Here is a 16,054-nt window from a genome sequence, read left to right as displayed (position 1 = left end):
GAGAAATTCTACAACATTTCACGTATTAAGTAACTTTTGAGCTTCAGTGAGTTAGCACAAAAAATCGTGTCAGTAAAGTTAACATTCTCTTGATTATTACCTTTGATTTTTAAATATGCGAACTGGACAAATCTATTTCAAATAAAAATAGTATTTGAATATTTATATAAGACTTTATACACAACGTTTGATCTATTCGCACTAAAATATTCCAGACCTTCGCTTTACGCGTAGTGATTTTACTTTACATTTTACCAAATACATTATGACTGAGACATAAAAGAAAGATACAAATTTTAAAATATTTAAGAAGGCGAAACATCTAAAAAATCTATCCAAATGTAATAATTTATTAAAATGACTCAGGATAATATTAGAAGTAATCCAAAAAATGTCTGAGGTGCGATTTTGTTTCTAGATCGAAGTGATAAATTTTCACTTGCCATAAATGTTATTGCGTACCTTTAAATGCAAAAGTTTGCATTTATTCTTTGTGTATAAGCTTATTAAATGCTCAAAAGTTTACAATTACCTTAATTTTAAGAATTTATAACTCAGAATTACGATTTTGAACTTCTATTTTGACATAAATTTCGAGGTTATGTCTCCAAAATTTATCACTTCACTCAGAGTTATCGAGAAAATATCACTCCATGAAGACTTGATTTCGTGACAGAATCGAGAAATGTGCCAGAAATGTCTCACCAACTCAGCCTCTCAACCAATCAGCAAACGAGATTTTATCGCTATCGAGCTTTTTCGATCGAGAAGCAAAATCGCACCCCACTGGTCTTGTGACATGTAACTTAATTATTTTTAAAACAAATCGAAATGAAGTTTTTGCCTTAAATAGTTATTATATGCCATATTCTATATATTTATTACATTCAGAAACCAAGTAGTTACTATTATTGTATTTAGATCAATGTTTTGAGAACTACTCTTTTTTGTACCCTCTTATGGACACCTTGCGTGTGCTGGGCTCTAGTAAACATGAAAATCATTATTGCCAACAAAACAATTTTCCTCTACAGTTTTGCCGTTAACTGCTCAGACGACTGGCCAAATTTTGCCCATTTCGTTTCCCGTCGTTCTCCAAGCAAAACAATAACATAAACACACGCACATGTGTATATGGTTACGATTGCGTCCGGAGCCCGCCCGGAAATAGCGAATTTACACTACCGGATTGACAAGGCGCAGGCGCGTGGAGGCTCGCCATAGTAGTGTAATTCAGTGCGATAACCATCCTTACGTCATAAATTCGTAGTTAATGCAAGACGGAATGATCCTCGTGACCTAGAAGCGTTCACGAGACGGGAATGATAGATACCTGCAAAGGCGTGGCGTGACCAAGCTTCGTATTTTTAAATTCATATTCATTTACATAGTCGACGCGATATGTAAAATTTTGCACGGATGAAGTAATCCTCGATACTTCAAAAATAATCCAACTGTTAAAGCATGCGAAAACAGCTCGGGTTTCTGCCAGGATTTTTCTCTCAATGGTAGGAAAACAAACGCAATTCTGACACAAACAAGCTCGTTTAAAGCAACAACAAACCGTTTAGTGCTTTTACGATACAAGGGGAAAATGAAAATAACGTCCGATTTTAGCCGAAGGCTTAACCGGTTGTTATCTTGTCTACGTTTATTGATTTATCATGGTCTTAAGTAAAGCTTAAACCATCGCGTCGTGATCGTCGGAAAATAAAACGATACGCCATCTACTGGCCAGACTGGAATGTTAAACTTGTGCGTTACAGCAATCTATTAATTTGAGTGTGTTGAGCAGCCTCCCACGCACGATTATTTATTATCATTGAACATTATTATTATCAACAACTATTGAAAACAAGGACTATTTGTACTCACCAGCTAGTTGTTGGGCAGCCTTCTGCAACAAAAAAAAAAACAGGTATTAGTTATTAATTTATGCAAACTTTGTTTGAAGTTAGATCATTGCGTACTTTACACTCCCATGGGAATTTTTATCATCATTTGAAATAAATAAACACAACAATTTCCAATGCAGGATCATAATTTTCGAGTTGGTTTTATTGCAACTGACCTTGGTCTTAAGCAAATAAGTGTGCAATACTTAAGGGGCAGTAAACAGCTCTAAATATAGAAAATTTATATGTAAGTATGAAACGAGTTAATTCCTATATTTTTGTTAAAAAAAACGTATTATTATTTGCTAAGTTTTCTCTACAAATAGAAGAATTACTGGTTTAAAATTAGCACGTACTTCAATTATTATTTCAACTTAACTAGTTAACGACGTGCAATTGCACGAAATCCATAATTCATAAAATAAAAAACATGTACTAAGCCAAAAGAAAATCTGAACGACTTACAGTCAATGCCAAGGTGAAAATTCAACTACTTCCACGATCGATATCGAGTTATTTTTCAATTTTACACATTGTAGTATTGAAATGGAACTGATAAATACCATTTATTTTGCACTATAAACGAGAATCGTAAATTACATACGCCCCAGAACATGGCGACTAGTTAATGATAACCATTATTTTCAGTGGTAATTCAAAGTTATTAACATTAAAGACTCGATTGACAAGGTTTTTTTATGGAAAAAAATGGACAAAAATTGCGAAATTAAATGTTTTCCTGCAACTACGTATTGTGTGCTTCCAAGAATTCTGTTGTTCGTTCCAAATTTCAAAGAACTGAAATATAACTTTAGCAGCCATAATTCAAACTTGGGTTTGGAAAAACAAAACTCGGGAATGTTTAAACAACTTAATTTCAATAATTAACAAAGTTTTCTGATAACAATGAAGGTCTCGTAAATCCAATATATATTTTAAAGTAAATTTTTATGTTGTTATTGCGGAAACTACTTTTAAGTGATTCATAAAAAACTCCCATTGAAAGCATAATTAAGTTTTTGTTTTTGTTTTTTTTTTAATCTTAATTTGAAACATATGGCCAATAAAAACTAAAAAAAACACTGAGTGATTTATTATTAAAATTTACAGGCAGCAATGTTTTAATGAATAGTTTTGATGTGGAAATATATTCTGAAGGAATCAGCTGAACTATAATATGATTATAATATCCATTATATAAAATTATTCACTTCATCTGTCTTTCTTCAACCCCTCCCGAAGATCATTTTGTGCATTACATTAGAAATTTCCATAAATAATAGATATTTTGATTTTTAAATATACGTTATGAAAAATTTCACTAAAATTCTAAAAACATGACGACAAACTGTTCTTTAAAAAACTGCTGTTGTGTCATATAGCAAAAGGTTATGTTCAAAAAAACGTAACATTTAATAACGAAGATGTTATATTCTAAAATATTTTGAAATTCCCAGGAGTCAAAGGTAAAGCGCTGTGTACAGACGTACTCTGACATATTTAGATGAAAAAGAGGTCATCTAGAAAAACTAGTGCTTGAGGTATGATTTTGCATAAAATTTGTCACTTGCCTGGGAAAGTTTTAATTTTTTTTTTTTTAATATCTTTTTCCTCTCAATTTATTTTCATCGTGTTAATATAAGGTGGTAAAAAATAATTACTTGTACATTTATTAGACTAAACTTTTATATGAACGCAAAATTTTCTTTTACATATTTATTTGAGGTAAATTATAAAACACTATAAAATACAAAGCTTTCCATTAAAGAAAAATTGTAAAGTACTCTGCATCAAAATATCTTCGTGTAACATTAAAATTTAAGGGCCCAAGATGTATTTTTTAAGAACAGTGAACTCAACCAAAAGTAAGGAAAATAGTATACAATGATTTTCCAAATAGGGAACACTTTAAAATAAAAACAGAAATTTTGAATTGAATTCAACATTTTTTTCACTTTTTAAAAAGTTGTATTAAAGCAAAAAAGTCTTACTCTTGCATTATTCAGTAATTAGTCACGTCAAACATTTAGTATGTACGCTCAAAAATAGCTACGGATTCATTGAAGTCCGTAAATGAATCTTTTTCGGACTGGTACCTAAAATGTAGTTTTTGCGGGCTAATCGTTGGTGTTTTTGGGAGCTTTTAACTAAAAAATGTTGCTTGTAACACGTACCTAAAAAACTTTTTGCCCACTCAGCAGCAATGATACTTCCACGAAAACTGCATTTTAGGTGCTTGTAACAAAAATAAGTAAATTTTTATGCCTACTTAAAAAACAAGTTTCTTAATTTGGAAATCGCGCTACTAAAAATTTTGAGAAAAATTGCAGCAACTGTATGACAGAAAAATCAAAAGTTAATTTCATGAAGTTGTTTTTTCTTGGAGGAAATAAGACAAAATGAATAACAGTAAGAAATAATCAAGAACCGCTACTGAAAAATGGCCCTAAGGAGTTTAAAAGTAAACTATATTCAACATTTGATTTCACGATTTTTTTTTTATGTTAATGCTATGTGTATGCTTTTAAGGAGATTTTCTAAATACATAAGCGAAATCCATTTTGTCGTTTTTACGACCAATTGTAAAATTTTACAAATACCTACACGCACCATGTTAAAAATAATAATGGGTTAATAAATCACATTTATGGAACATATTATTTTGCATGCTTTAGATAAGATTTGTTTATCAAAATTTTGAGGAAACTTAACACATTTTTCGCGGAAACGAAAAGACAAATTTAGTTAGCGCTTTACTATCGAAGAGATTGTTAAGACCAGATCTACAAAAATCTTTTCCATAATCTATATAATTTATAAAAAAAAACGACGTGAATATAGAAAATAATTCTTCGAAGTTCCACAACAGTTTTGTTCAGGTTATTTAGATTTAAAGCCTACAATTTGACATGAGATAGGGAAAAATTCGCTTGTCAAATTAAACATACATTTCACTAATAACTAAAAAAGTAATTTAAATATTTAAAAAATTAATTGATGTCAATTTCAAAAACGGTTAATTTCAATTTCGTAGTATCTTTTGCGATTTTCAAAATCACAAAACTCGACAAAGAAAAAATACATTTCGACGTAAGTTTCCAACCATAAAATTAATCCGAAGATTTGCAAAACCTGTCACATTTTTCACAACATTATATCCTTTCAATAAATCAAATTTAGCGTTACGTACATTATCGACAAGATATTATCACCACATTATTGATCATTTAGCCAGCAAAACTTTATATAAAAACTGTTAAATCTTTCCAGACAAAACTTCACAGACAACTGGAAAACTATGAGAGGAATTGATAGGTTCTGCTTTAAGTGTATTTCAAGAATTTATTACTTTGTTACTTACGTAGCAACAATCATATGACAGTTTCATCATAACCTTCAATTAAAACCCTCGTTAATCCCAAAGTATTCTGATTAATGGTAGATAAAAGCAAACGTTAGGTTTAAAACACGATTAAAAAAAAATATATCAAAATTTCACAGTTTCGAGTAAACTTTGATTTTTTTTTTTAATTCTTAGAACACATGTAAAATTTCAGACAACGATACGATAGTTTCAAAGATTATTCGTTCAAAAAATTTCCAGTAAGCATATAGTATAAGAAATGTGCATTTTCATATTCTATGAACTGTGAAACCTTGGAGAACATTTTAATTTTTCTAAAAACTACGTCGATTGAAAAAAATTCTACAACTTCAAACTTTAATAAAAATAAAACACGTTATGAATCTTGCGTAAATTTCAGCCTAAATTTTAGGACAAGTGCAATAAGTGTGCACTTAATTAAATTTTCACAACAAGCAACATTCTTCCAGTTAAGCAGTTAATTACATCTTACAATTCCTCCACCTCCAAACATTAACAAAAAACACATTCTTTCACAACGGATTAAAGATTTCACAATAAACTCTGGTCAAGCGAATGCGGTCATTTAGGTGTGATACTTCTGTTAGACAATAGAAACGAAAACCCACACGCATACTTGCACCTAACAGGTCCCAGACAGCTTTATATTACAATTACAAAATACTCATACATTAATCAGAGTCAGTCTCCTAATATCAGAAGGGTCCAAACCTCTTGCATCCAAAGAATGACTACGAGGCTTAACAAACGGAACCTCCTCCTTCTTAGTTTTCATCCACCGGAAATATTGAGCCATTTTTGCACTTTCACATCAACTTTCAGTTACATTTTTAGAACTTCACTGCGCGAACCGATATGTTTACCGGAATGACTGAAAATCGTCAAGAAGCACCTGATACATCAAACGTCGATTGGGTAATTTTCCTTGACGCTGGGAAAATAAACAAATAAAAATTCATCGATCATTTACTTTTCACTGAAGAGGGTCAATCGAGATCTCGCGCTCGGTGGGACTTCTGAAACGAGCTTTTTTCAGAAAGCCGGATTGGGAACGGGTAAATAGCGGCTAAGTAGAGTAGTATGACTTAAGTGCAGTGTACACAGCTTTTAGTGGATAAACCGCAAATCCTAGATTATGCAAGGTGATTTATTAGGTCGATTACACCTGACATTTGTAAGTAACTCGGCACTGATCGCAGCCACCAATAATCGAGTGTCAAAAATTGTAGCGTGCTTAAACGACTGAAAACGGTTTCACGAGTGTTTCATAAACGATAAAAATTTATAATGGTCGTAGTTACAAGTCTGGATTTAGGCAGCGGAACAAAGGAATGGGTTTTGCCATAAACAATAGTAAATTATGAGGTGTTATCGATTGTATTAAGCCTTAATACTGTGACTATCTTGAGGCTAAACGGCGGGCGGTGAGCGCAAATTTTTACTTTGTAACAAACGGTTATCTTTAAAAAAATACTGCTTATCTAAATACAAATAATAGGCATTAAAATAAAGGCTTTACGGTGATAAAGTCACGGCAATTAACTACTATTAACACGAAGTGTAGGTTTTTCTTGGGCAAAAACTGAATATGTGTTATTAGTTCTAAGAATGGTGTCCTTTCGAGTTTCCACAAATCCGTGATTGTTTTCGCGCCAGTAAAATTTAACACTTGACTGATTATATGAAAAAATCACAAGATTGACAAATGCTTCAGCGTTAATGAATTCGGTACACCGTAAGCACTTACGTTCAAATTTTAACAACGCCGTAATAATGAAACAGCAATCAATCCGATTATGTAAGAACGGTCGAAAAGCAAATAAGCTCTGGAACAATTTCGGAAAAAAAGTAGGAACCACCGAGGCCGCAATAAACAGGATACTTCTATTTCAACTAAACAATTTAACCGTTCCCAAACAATTGGCTCTAATCAAGAATCCAATTAAAACAGTACTAACAACACATGTGACAGATCTCGTGGCCGGAACAGATGCACTTCAAGATACATTTTGCACGGCACAAGGCACTTTTTCGATTTCCGCGCTCGTCGCAACCGGTCTCCAGATATAACTAACATGATAGAAACTCCAAACACGACACTGCAACACAATCCATCTCCCTACTTCACTCGCTCGACGAAAAAAATCGCGATCCAAATCAAAATGCGCTCAGTCTTCGAAAAACATGCACCAAGTACAAGCTCCGAGACAATAAAACGATGGCGTTCGTCGAGCGACGTCTAAAAGCTTATATTCCCACTAATAAATTATTTTGTCGAGGTGACATGACACGTGCTCGACAACAAAATATTTACGTGGGATTACCGCGAACAATTTTGCGCTTCAAAAGGGGAAATTTTCGAGCCGTCTCGAGATCGTCTGATGCAGGTCAGGTATGCGATCGCGTTTCTAGTGCCCATGGTACTCATGTACCATAAAAATTGCTCAACATTGAGACAGGAGTGACGTGTGTGAGTACAAGTACAATTTTATTACTCGCGATAGTGTGTTCAGGTCACCTGACACGAAAAATTGCGAGAAATTGCAAATTTAGTTTATCTAGAAAATATTTACGTACCGGTTGGATGTTTGAACAGTCTTTTTTTTTAATAATAAAGGCAAAATTGGGGTTTTTCGGGTTCACAAAAAATTGTTCGACAGACTTAACAATGACGTACTTCTTAAACAAAACAAAAACACAACTGTAGAGTTCATGAACTCGTTGTTGTTATCATAATTAAACTTATTTATGAACCATTAATTTAAAAAATCAAGATATACCGAACTTGGAATGAAAAACATTCCTACATTTGCAGTTATGTCGGGAAAAATTTGTAAATTGTTACATAACTGTCTGTGTTTTGCATAACATCTAGCTAGTAATGCATTAACTCGTTATCGAAAAATATATCTCGAAACCAATTTGTTATCGTGCATTATTTCAACCGTATATTTTGCCAAAATACATCAAAAATGAAATCTTTGCCGACTAGTACTTTAAGTGATTTTCCTTTAAATACTGAACCTGAATTTCATTATTTGGTGTAGCTTTAAAGTGTAACTTAAAAAAATTGTTGCAGGCTTTTGCTTCCCTTGAAGTGTTACAAAATATGGAAAGAAATTTATGTATTTAAAGCTTCAAGCAAAATTAAATCTTAAAAATTTCTGGGTTACTGATGAAATATATTTTTTTATCAATGTCTGCTTTTTGTCTAGTATCCTAGACAATTGTTCCAGGAAAAATTATATGCTTTGTGATGGAAATTAAAATACTACAAATTTAAATAATATAATCGTGTACAGAAATATTCACTGCGCAAAATGATGACACCGTTTGAAGTAACATACTAAATAGGAATTATACTAAAAAAAGCAAACATATGTTTTAACTGGGTTATATTGCTTTACAAATATTGGGTTTGGAGGTTGTGCTTTACAGAGAAGTGGGAATAATTTTAATTTTACAAACAATATCAAATGATTTTGAATTTTCATGTACGAACTAATATTCTAATCTTTTGCCACACCTATCATTTTTTATAGCTTATAAACAAATAAATTTATAGGTGTTAGTTATTACTTATTCTATAAGAAATTTCAGCTTACGTAAATAAAACAAAAAAATTGAACATTAACTGGCCATAAATTTTGAGGCGCTAGCCTGGGGTTTATTTATAAATTGGAATATTTTTTTAAAATTTAAAACATAAACATCGCTAAGATAATAAATATCTTTTTTTTTACGAAAAAGCGCGGTTATCGACGCTATCTACAAGAAAAGAACAAAGGTTATGATAAAGTTTGCTTAAATAGGCTACAAGATTTTTTTATGTAGAACACTAATTTAAATATTTGACGGATATTAATAGAATATTTAATTATTTTATAGATAAACGCTTCTTGTGGAAATAGCAAGTAGCAAAGAGTATATGTAAAGTGCCTGAGCCACAAAAATGGTCACTTTTTCTCACATATACATGCGATATTTCAATATTTATCTGTAGCAATGCCATATTTTCTTCTTCCGCATCCATAATTAGAATTAATTATTTACATTTACAGAGATATAAACAACTGAATTATAACTTCCTCTACATTCAGTCGAAATTGGAATTAATACAGAGTTAATAATGTAGTAGCAAGAAATAAATGCGTTGTTTACCAATTTTTAACAAAGGCGATTTTTTTCACTAAAGCAGTGATAGTTTCCAATAAAAAAACCCTGTACACATGGATAGTTTCCCCAGTAAACATGTCACATTATAAATTTTAAGCAAGATTTACTGACGAAAAATTGAGGTGACGTCATTAAATTTTAGGAAGAGATGAGTAGGTGAATTTTAATTAATGATTTATTATGTGCGTGACAACCTTACGCCGTGTGCAAAATTTCAGACGAACCGGCTTCATAGTTTCTTGGTAGAATTGTTCAATTCTGTTTCATAATTTTAATTTTTTCTAAAAAGTTACATACCTACGATTAAAAATAAATGTGGATTAGTTATTATTTTGCACATCTTAAATACGAGTTACATAGCAAAAATTTTGAAATGACGTCATTAAGTTTTTGGTAGGGATGAACAGATGAATTGTGATTGTAAGTTGTAAGATTTTACAACAAATTAGTATTTTACAACGCACATACATCTTAGATTTTACAAAAATCAGTCCAGTAATTTCGGGGATTGTCTGCCTAATAAAGTCGTCAAGAGATGACAGAGAACAACAGATAAAAATAGGAAATTAAATTTTTTCGTATCATATAAAACATGGAGAAAATATTAAACAAGCTCCTCAACGTTGCATGGTGCATAGAATACGAAAAATTAAGTCTCCCGTTTCCGTCTGTCTTTAAGTGTGTATTAAAATATGGAAAATTAATGTCCCATTTACAATTAAAGGATGAGATTTAAAATTGTAAAAGTTCAGGTGTATGGGTTAGGTTTGGGAGTGATATTTGTAGTTGCCAATGCAACAGTTTCCTGAAAACAACCGTCTTGACAAAGCTGGCACGTCCTACCCTTTATAGTTTAAAAACGGTTTGTCCCACATTAATGGCTGGACTATTGGTGCTTAATTGTGGCTACTGAATTCTAAAACTGTACAAGGAAACGAATTCTTTACGATTACTTTACTCGTGGTTTATGAATTCGCCTTGATTTTTATCAGTATAATCTATTGGTTCGAATATCACCCTTCGTGAATGTTTTTTTTTTACATTTTCACTGGTACATCAATTTTTTTCATAAAATAATAAATAAAATTTTGCAAAATCAAACTTTATAATAAAAAAAAATTGATTTGTTTGATTGCATTTAAGGAGCAAGCGAACTTCTAACTAAATAACTTTACACCAAATTTTTTTACTTTATACTTTTGTTCATCAAAAATTATAAATTTATCATAGAATTCTCAAATTTTTTTTGTTGGACTATATGTATTGTTAAAGTATAATGTCCTAATATTAGATTGGACTATTTATAAATAGTAAGTTACAGTTTTTAGAATTTTTTTTTGAGGAAATCTCTCTGGCACCCGCAAATGATTTCGTAACTCGGTTTGCGGCTAGTCAAAAAAATTCATTTTCGTACACTATTTTATGTAGTAGTTATAACATGATCAGTTGATATGTAGAAATAACCTTTACACACAAATACAAACATAGATTAAACCAAAAATCAGTTTAACTTCAGTTTTTGTAATTCTTTTATTTTCAATCACTAAAATATAAAACAGCTAAACCAGCGTTCTTAGGCACAGGAAAAAAATGTATTCGTATAGTTTCTAAATAGTTTAATGATATACAAAATTTTCGCAGTTAGTAAAGCTTTAGACAAAAAAAGATGGTATAATTCGATTTTTTTACACGCACGTTTTTTTTTTTTCAAGAAAACTATGTGACCTCCATTTTCTTTTAGTACGCAGTAAATAAGTGCAAAATAATTATTGTATAGTTCTATATATGACTTTTAATGGTCATAATATTCTAAAAATAGAATACTTACAGATTTATATTAAACAAACTAGTTTGAATTTCTTAGACATTGTGTTTTACATATTTTTTATTAAATCTGATTACGCTCATTACTTAAATAATGTCTATAAAAACGAAATACACTAATCGGCAAATTGAAGCTTTATTTTACTTCTCTAACATTTTCTTCCATAAATAGCAACTTAATCAAATCGATTGATTTGAACAGTAACGTATCCATTCCAAACAAAAAAAAACTGCTTAGTATTGTTTACATAACGAGTACGATATGGAGAAAAATACTACTCAAAACAGAATTATTTCAATTATCGACGTGGAAGTAGTCCACCGTCTGTAAGTCGTATCTAGTTTATAGTTACGTTACAAAAGCAACGTTACGGTGGTTTCAGACAATTGTTCTTATCTTACCTTGCGCCGGTCTTCTGGAGGTACGCTAGCATGCGACCTATTTCGGAATATATCCATAACCTTCGTCATGGGGCTTCTGTTTGAAGAGGCTGCGGTAACAGTATGGTAATACTGGGTATGAGAACTACCATCTCGGACGGGATGGGCAGATCCATCGCGTGGTGCTTTAGGACGAGTATGCATCAAACCCGTATGCTGAAAGAACAGACAAAATTAGTCTAAAACGTACGACTAGAAAGCGTAGATTAAGACTTCGACATAACAAGGCATAATAATGAACTAATTAACATATTATCTGTACAACAAAACACATTTAATTAAGGAATTCTGTATGGATGGCTGCATAAACAATCAGGCTTTTTAATAGATCACTGTTACTCATGCTAATCTTTCATTTCCATTGTCATCCTCCTGACATAAGACAGATTGCAAGAATTACAAAACAGCATAATGAGGTTAATGCTAAAAATACAGTTCCTTTAGCCTTGCCACTTGAAAGTATGAGCAATTTAATGCAACACGTGGTTTGATGGTATTATTTTTAATCAATAAACAGTTAAAGCCACAATAGGTACTCTTAACACATTTCACAGGTGTCAGTTCTAAAAATAGGCCGGTAATAAACTGACCACGTACATATACTAAAAAATGTATCAGTATGTTTACGCAATTTCCTCGGTATTTATTAGGGCTTGTTGAAGGCAGAACTACTGTGAATCATTACCGAATTAAATTTTGGCGGCGAAAATTCATAAGGACGTATTTATTAATTTTATAGTAATCGTCTAAGTAATAAAAATAAATCTCGAGTTGCGTGAAAGTAGTTGCTAACAAAATATTATTATAATCCAAAGTCTAACGATAATTTTTTGAAGATTAAATCATGGGTAATTATGTCCACGTTTCTAAACCAATTTAATGTTTTCCAAAATGATGATTAATTTTAATTCTTATAAATAACTGGTCCACGTGAGCTAATAAATGGTAAAAAGAAAGCGTCTATGAGCAGCAGTTTTCTATTTCGTTTTTGAAAAAAAAGTGTACTGTACATAACATACGTAAAGGTGATAAAATTGAAGTTGACTCTAGCAATAACTTTTTGTAAAACCAACAGATCACCACGTGTACACTGCACTCGTGTAACAGTAACTATTTTCTAATTAATCTAACTGTTTTGTCAATAGTGAAAAATCAATAAGTGCTAAGTGCTTTCATTTGCTAAACCACGGAATTTCTGACACTTGTTACACCAGACATCTTTCTTAATATTGTAACCATCGTGATTTTCTTTCATCTGAATATATGTATATAGAGAAATCTCTATTTTACAATATCTAACGTATTGAAATATTAAATATTAAACCTAATTTCTTACTAACTTTGTACAATTTTCTGAATTTTTGAGTAGACTTATTTAGGCATGCAAATTTAAGAACAAATTTAGTATTTCTTCTACTGTTTTGAAGCGACATCTGCCCTTTAATTCAATTCCTAAACTATACCTTTTGGAATTTTCCTTAGCTTCAACTATTAATATTAAATTTCACACCATCGCTTCCTATAGCTAAATATTAAAGAAAACAATTGGGTAATATTTATCTTATTTAGCATCTGAAGTGAGTGGTAACCATTGGAATTAGATATAAACATCTGACATTAATTTAAAAACTGACAGAGTTGTACAATAATTATTAACTGTAATTTCATTAAGTAATAACCGTTTATATATTTCTAAAAATTGCATTAGTATTATCATTATTAAAGTGAATTGGTCAACAGATGCAAGGAATAGTTAATAGCAAATCATAATTAGTACACAGACGACAGTAATTCGCTGTATTTTGCTAATTAGACGGTAAGAGAAGTCAATATTATGTAACAATCTATACATGCTTGACGAAACGGAGTGTATTGTTGGTTGCCTGACACTGTGGAATGTTTCTCTGAAAGTCAGTACTTCATAATTTTGTACAAAATAAGTGAGAACCTTTAGACTGATATTTGTAAAATCACAAAATAATTATATTATAAAATTGTAATCAATTTGTTAACCTATAAAAAAATACTGAAGCAATAATTGTCGTTAATTTAAAGTAGAAAAACAGTATTACATAAACAGTATCAGAGAATAAACAATGAAAACATAACAAGATCATTTGGCAAAATTTATGACCATGACCTAGTATCTACACGTTTGAAATGATATACATATGTTAAAGATAAACAAATTTTTCTCTAAATAAAAATTAACTACGATGCACCTATTGGGGAGAATCTGTTTAAAAAATCTTCGCATCAATTTTAAATAAATATACAAATACAGGGTGTATATCATCTATGTACAAAAAAAAAAATAACAAAAAAATCCACAAAATAATATCCTATGATATCACTTTACTGAAGGTAATTTTTTTTGTTGTTTGTTTTTACAACGTAATTTTTTACAAAAGTACAACACGGCAAAATTTTTGGGTAAATTTAAAGTAAAATTATTTTTTCATTAACGGTTAAAACCATTCTAAATTCAAATAATTCTTAAAAAAATCTACGATCTCGTAAATTATTTTTACCAAATTTCTTTTCTTTCAGGAAGCAGTTTTGAAATATTTTTGGTCGATTCGTTGAGACCGAGAGAACGTTACTAAGATGTATTTGTTACTAATTTGTTTTTTTTTTTAAGTAAGATGTTTGGTGATGATTATTATACAGGGTGACTTACTAAACGCGCATTCCTCGATATCTCATTAATTATTAGAATCAGAAAAAAAGTCAATCTCAAAAGTTATAGGATTCTTTGACGACTATACTCTAAAATTAATCACAGTAGAGTTATTTTAAAAGTCCGTCTTACATTATTTTGTGAAGAGATAAAGAAAGGTAGGCGCTTTGTTGTGGTATAAATGAGCTTAAATTTTCAGATACAGAGTGTTTACAAAAATGTTTTAATTATTACAAGTTTCAAGTATTGATATTTCAGTTTTTTCAATTATAGCATCCTATATTTTATCACTGCATCTTTTCCTATTTTTTATTCCCATTCTTTCTTGCTGAGTAGTTTCTATATTTAAAGGTGAAGTTACTTCGATTTTTTACTTTTTAAGAGACACATTGACCAATTAGAAGAATGAGGACAAAAATTGATAATATAGAGCAATCAAATACAGTGTTCCATTTGAAGAAACCGAAATAAGGATATTTGAAAATTGTAGTTTTTGATTTTTTTTTATATTTTTTGTAAATTAAAATTTGATTTAGTTAATGCCACAACAAAGCGCGTATCTTTATTTATCTTTCCACAAAATATTGCAGTACAGACTTTAAAAATAACCTATTGCTATTTTTTGTGAACCCTTTTATTGCCAAAAAATTTCAAAGAAAACTGGAATAACGTGGCAACGTCGCATCGGAATTGCAAACGTAAACCGTCGTTATAAAACCTAAAGGGTAAGTCAATCAAAATCTGTAAAAATATATAGGGTGTTTCATAAAAAAAAAGTTGTGTGTCTTAAAAACATTAACACTCTGTATAGCGAAATAATTTTAGGGTATAGTCCTCAAACAACTGTACAACTTTGATCTCTGATTTTTTTTTCTATTTCGAATAATTAATGAGATATCGAGCAACGCGCGCTTAGTGACTCATATTTTAACATCTGTCTACATCATCAGTTTTGTCACTTATTAGTCATTTATATCGGTATAAACGACTAATAAATCAGATTTATTGCCTAAACCTGATGGGTTTTTTTTTGTAAATATTAATAATTTTCGGCGTAATTTTTAATTATGAGGAAATTAAATTCAGATGCAAGATTTATAATCAAAATTATTTTCAATTTTAGGAACACAACGGGTGAATTCTACCTGTCAAACCGGATATAAGTCATCCGGCATGTACAAGAATGTCGTCAGACTCTATTAAAGTAAGTAAACACTCTTAAATATTATTATTTATAGTAATTAAGTTGATTAAAGGTTAAAGTTGAGGGAGAAGAATTTGCTGCATTTGAAAATTTTGTGGATTACAGTTAAATTACTGAAAGCGAAGAAAAGGAGATATCTGGCTTATTAATTTATATATATATATTTTTTTACATAAAAATATGTTGTGTTTCTACATTTGTATGGTAGCTTTAATTTGCAACTTCATTCGTGATATTGCATATTTTTTAGAATTTCGTTCTCATTGAACTACCAATTTAACTACAAATTACGAAAGGTTACGTTGAACCGGGATTACTTACTTTTATATTGTTTTATTTAGGTTACCTTATATGACCCTGACGTGATACAGTCACGTCAGAATGACGTCGTGAGGCGGTTGTGTAACGGTTGTTCGATTATTATTTATTGAAAAATTAAAAGCGTATTC

At 30.8% G+C, this 16,054-nt stretch overlaps 1 protein-coding gene and 1 long non-coding RNA gene across 5 annotated transcripts in view; one reads left to right on the top strand and one right to left on the bottom strand.

The window, feature by feature from the left end:
* Positions 1-16,054, bottom strand: part of LOC135122843 (5'-AMP-activated protein kinase subunit gamma-2-like) — a 120,944-nt gene that overhangs the window by 73,869 nt on the left and 31,021 nt on the right. For all 4 annotated transcript variants that reach the window (XM_064047296.1, XM_064047294.1, XM_064047293.1 and 1 more), the window contains exons 4-5: positions 11,683-11,877; positions 1,876-1,897 (exon numbers count right to left, since the gene is read on the bottom strand). In XM_064047296.1, the coding sequence (XP_063903366.1) occupies positions 1,876-1,897; positions 11,683-11,877 (217 nt within the window). The remainder of the gene's footprint in view (positions 1-1,875; positions 1,898-11,682; positions 11,878-16,054) is intronic.
* Positions 7,474-16,054, top strand: part of LOC135122845 (uncharacterized) — a 65,133-nt gene continuing 56,552 nt past the window's right edge. The window contains exons 1-2 of the long non-coding RNA XR_010279470.1: positions 7,474-7,750; positions 15,525-15,605. This is a non-coding gene — a long non-coding RNA (uncharacterized LOC135122845). The remainder of the gene's footprint in view (positions 7,751-15,524; positions 15,606-16,054) is intronic.

This window comes from Zophobas morio, unplaced genomic scaffold (genome assembly GCF_036711695.1).
Source record: "Zophobas morio isolate AGI-343-1 ecotype UQ-CSIRO unplaced genomic scaffold, CSIRO_AGI_Zmor_V1 ptg000005l, whole genome shotgun sequence".
Classification (NCBI taxonomy): domain Eukaryota; kingdom Metazoa; phylum Arthropoda; class Insecta; order Coleoptera; family Tenebrionidae; genus Zophobas; species Zophobas morio.
This window is presented reverse-complemented; position numbering and strand designations above follow the sequence as displayed.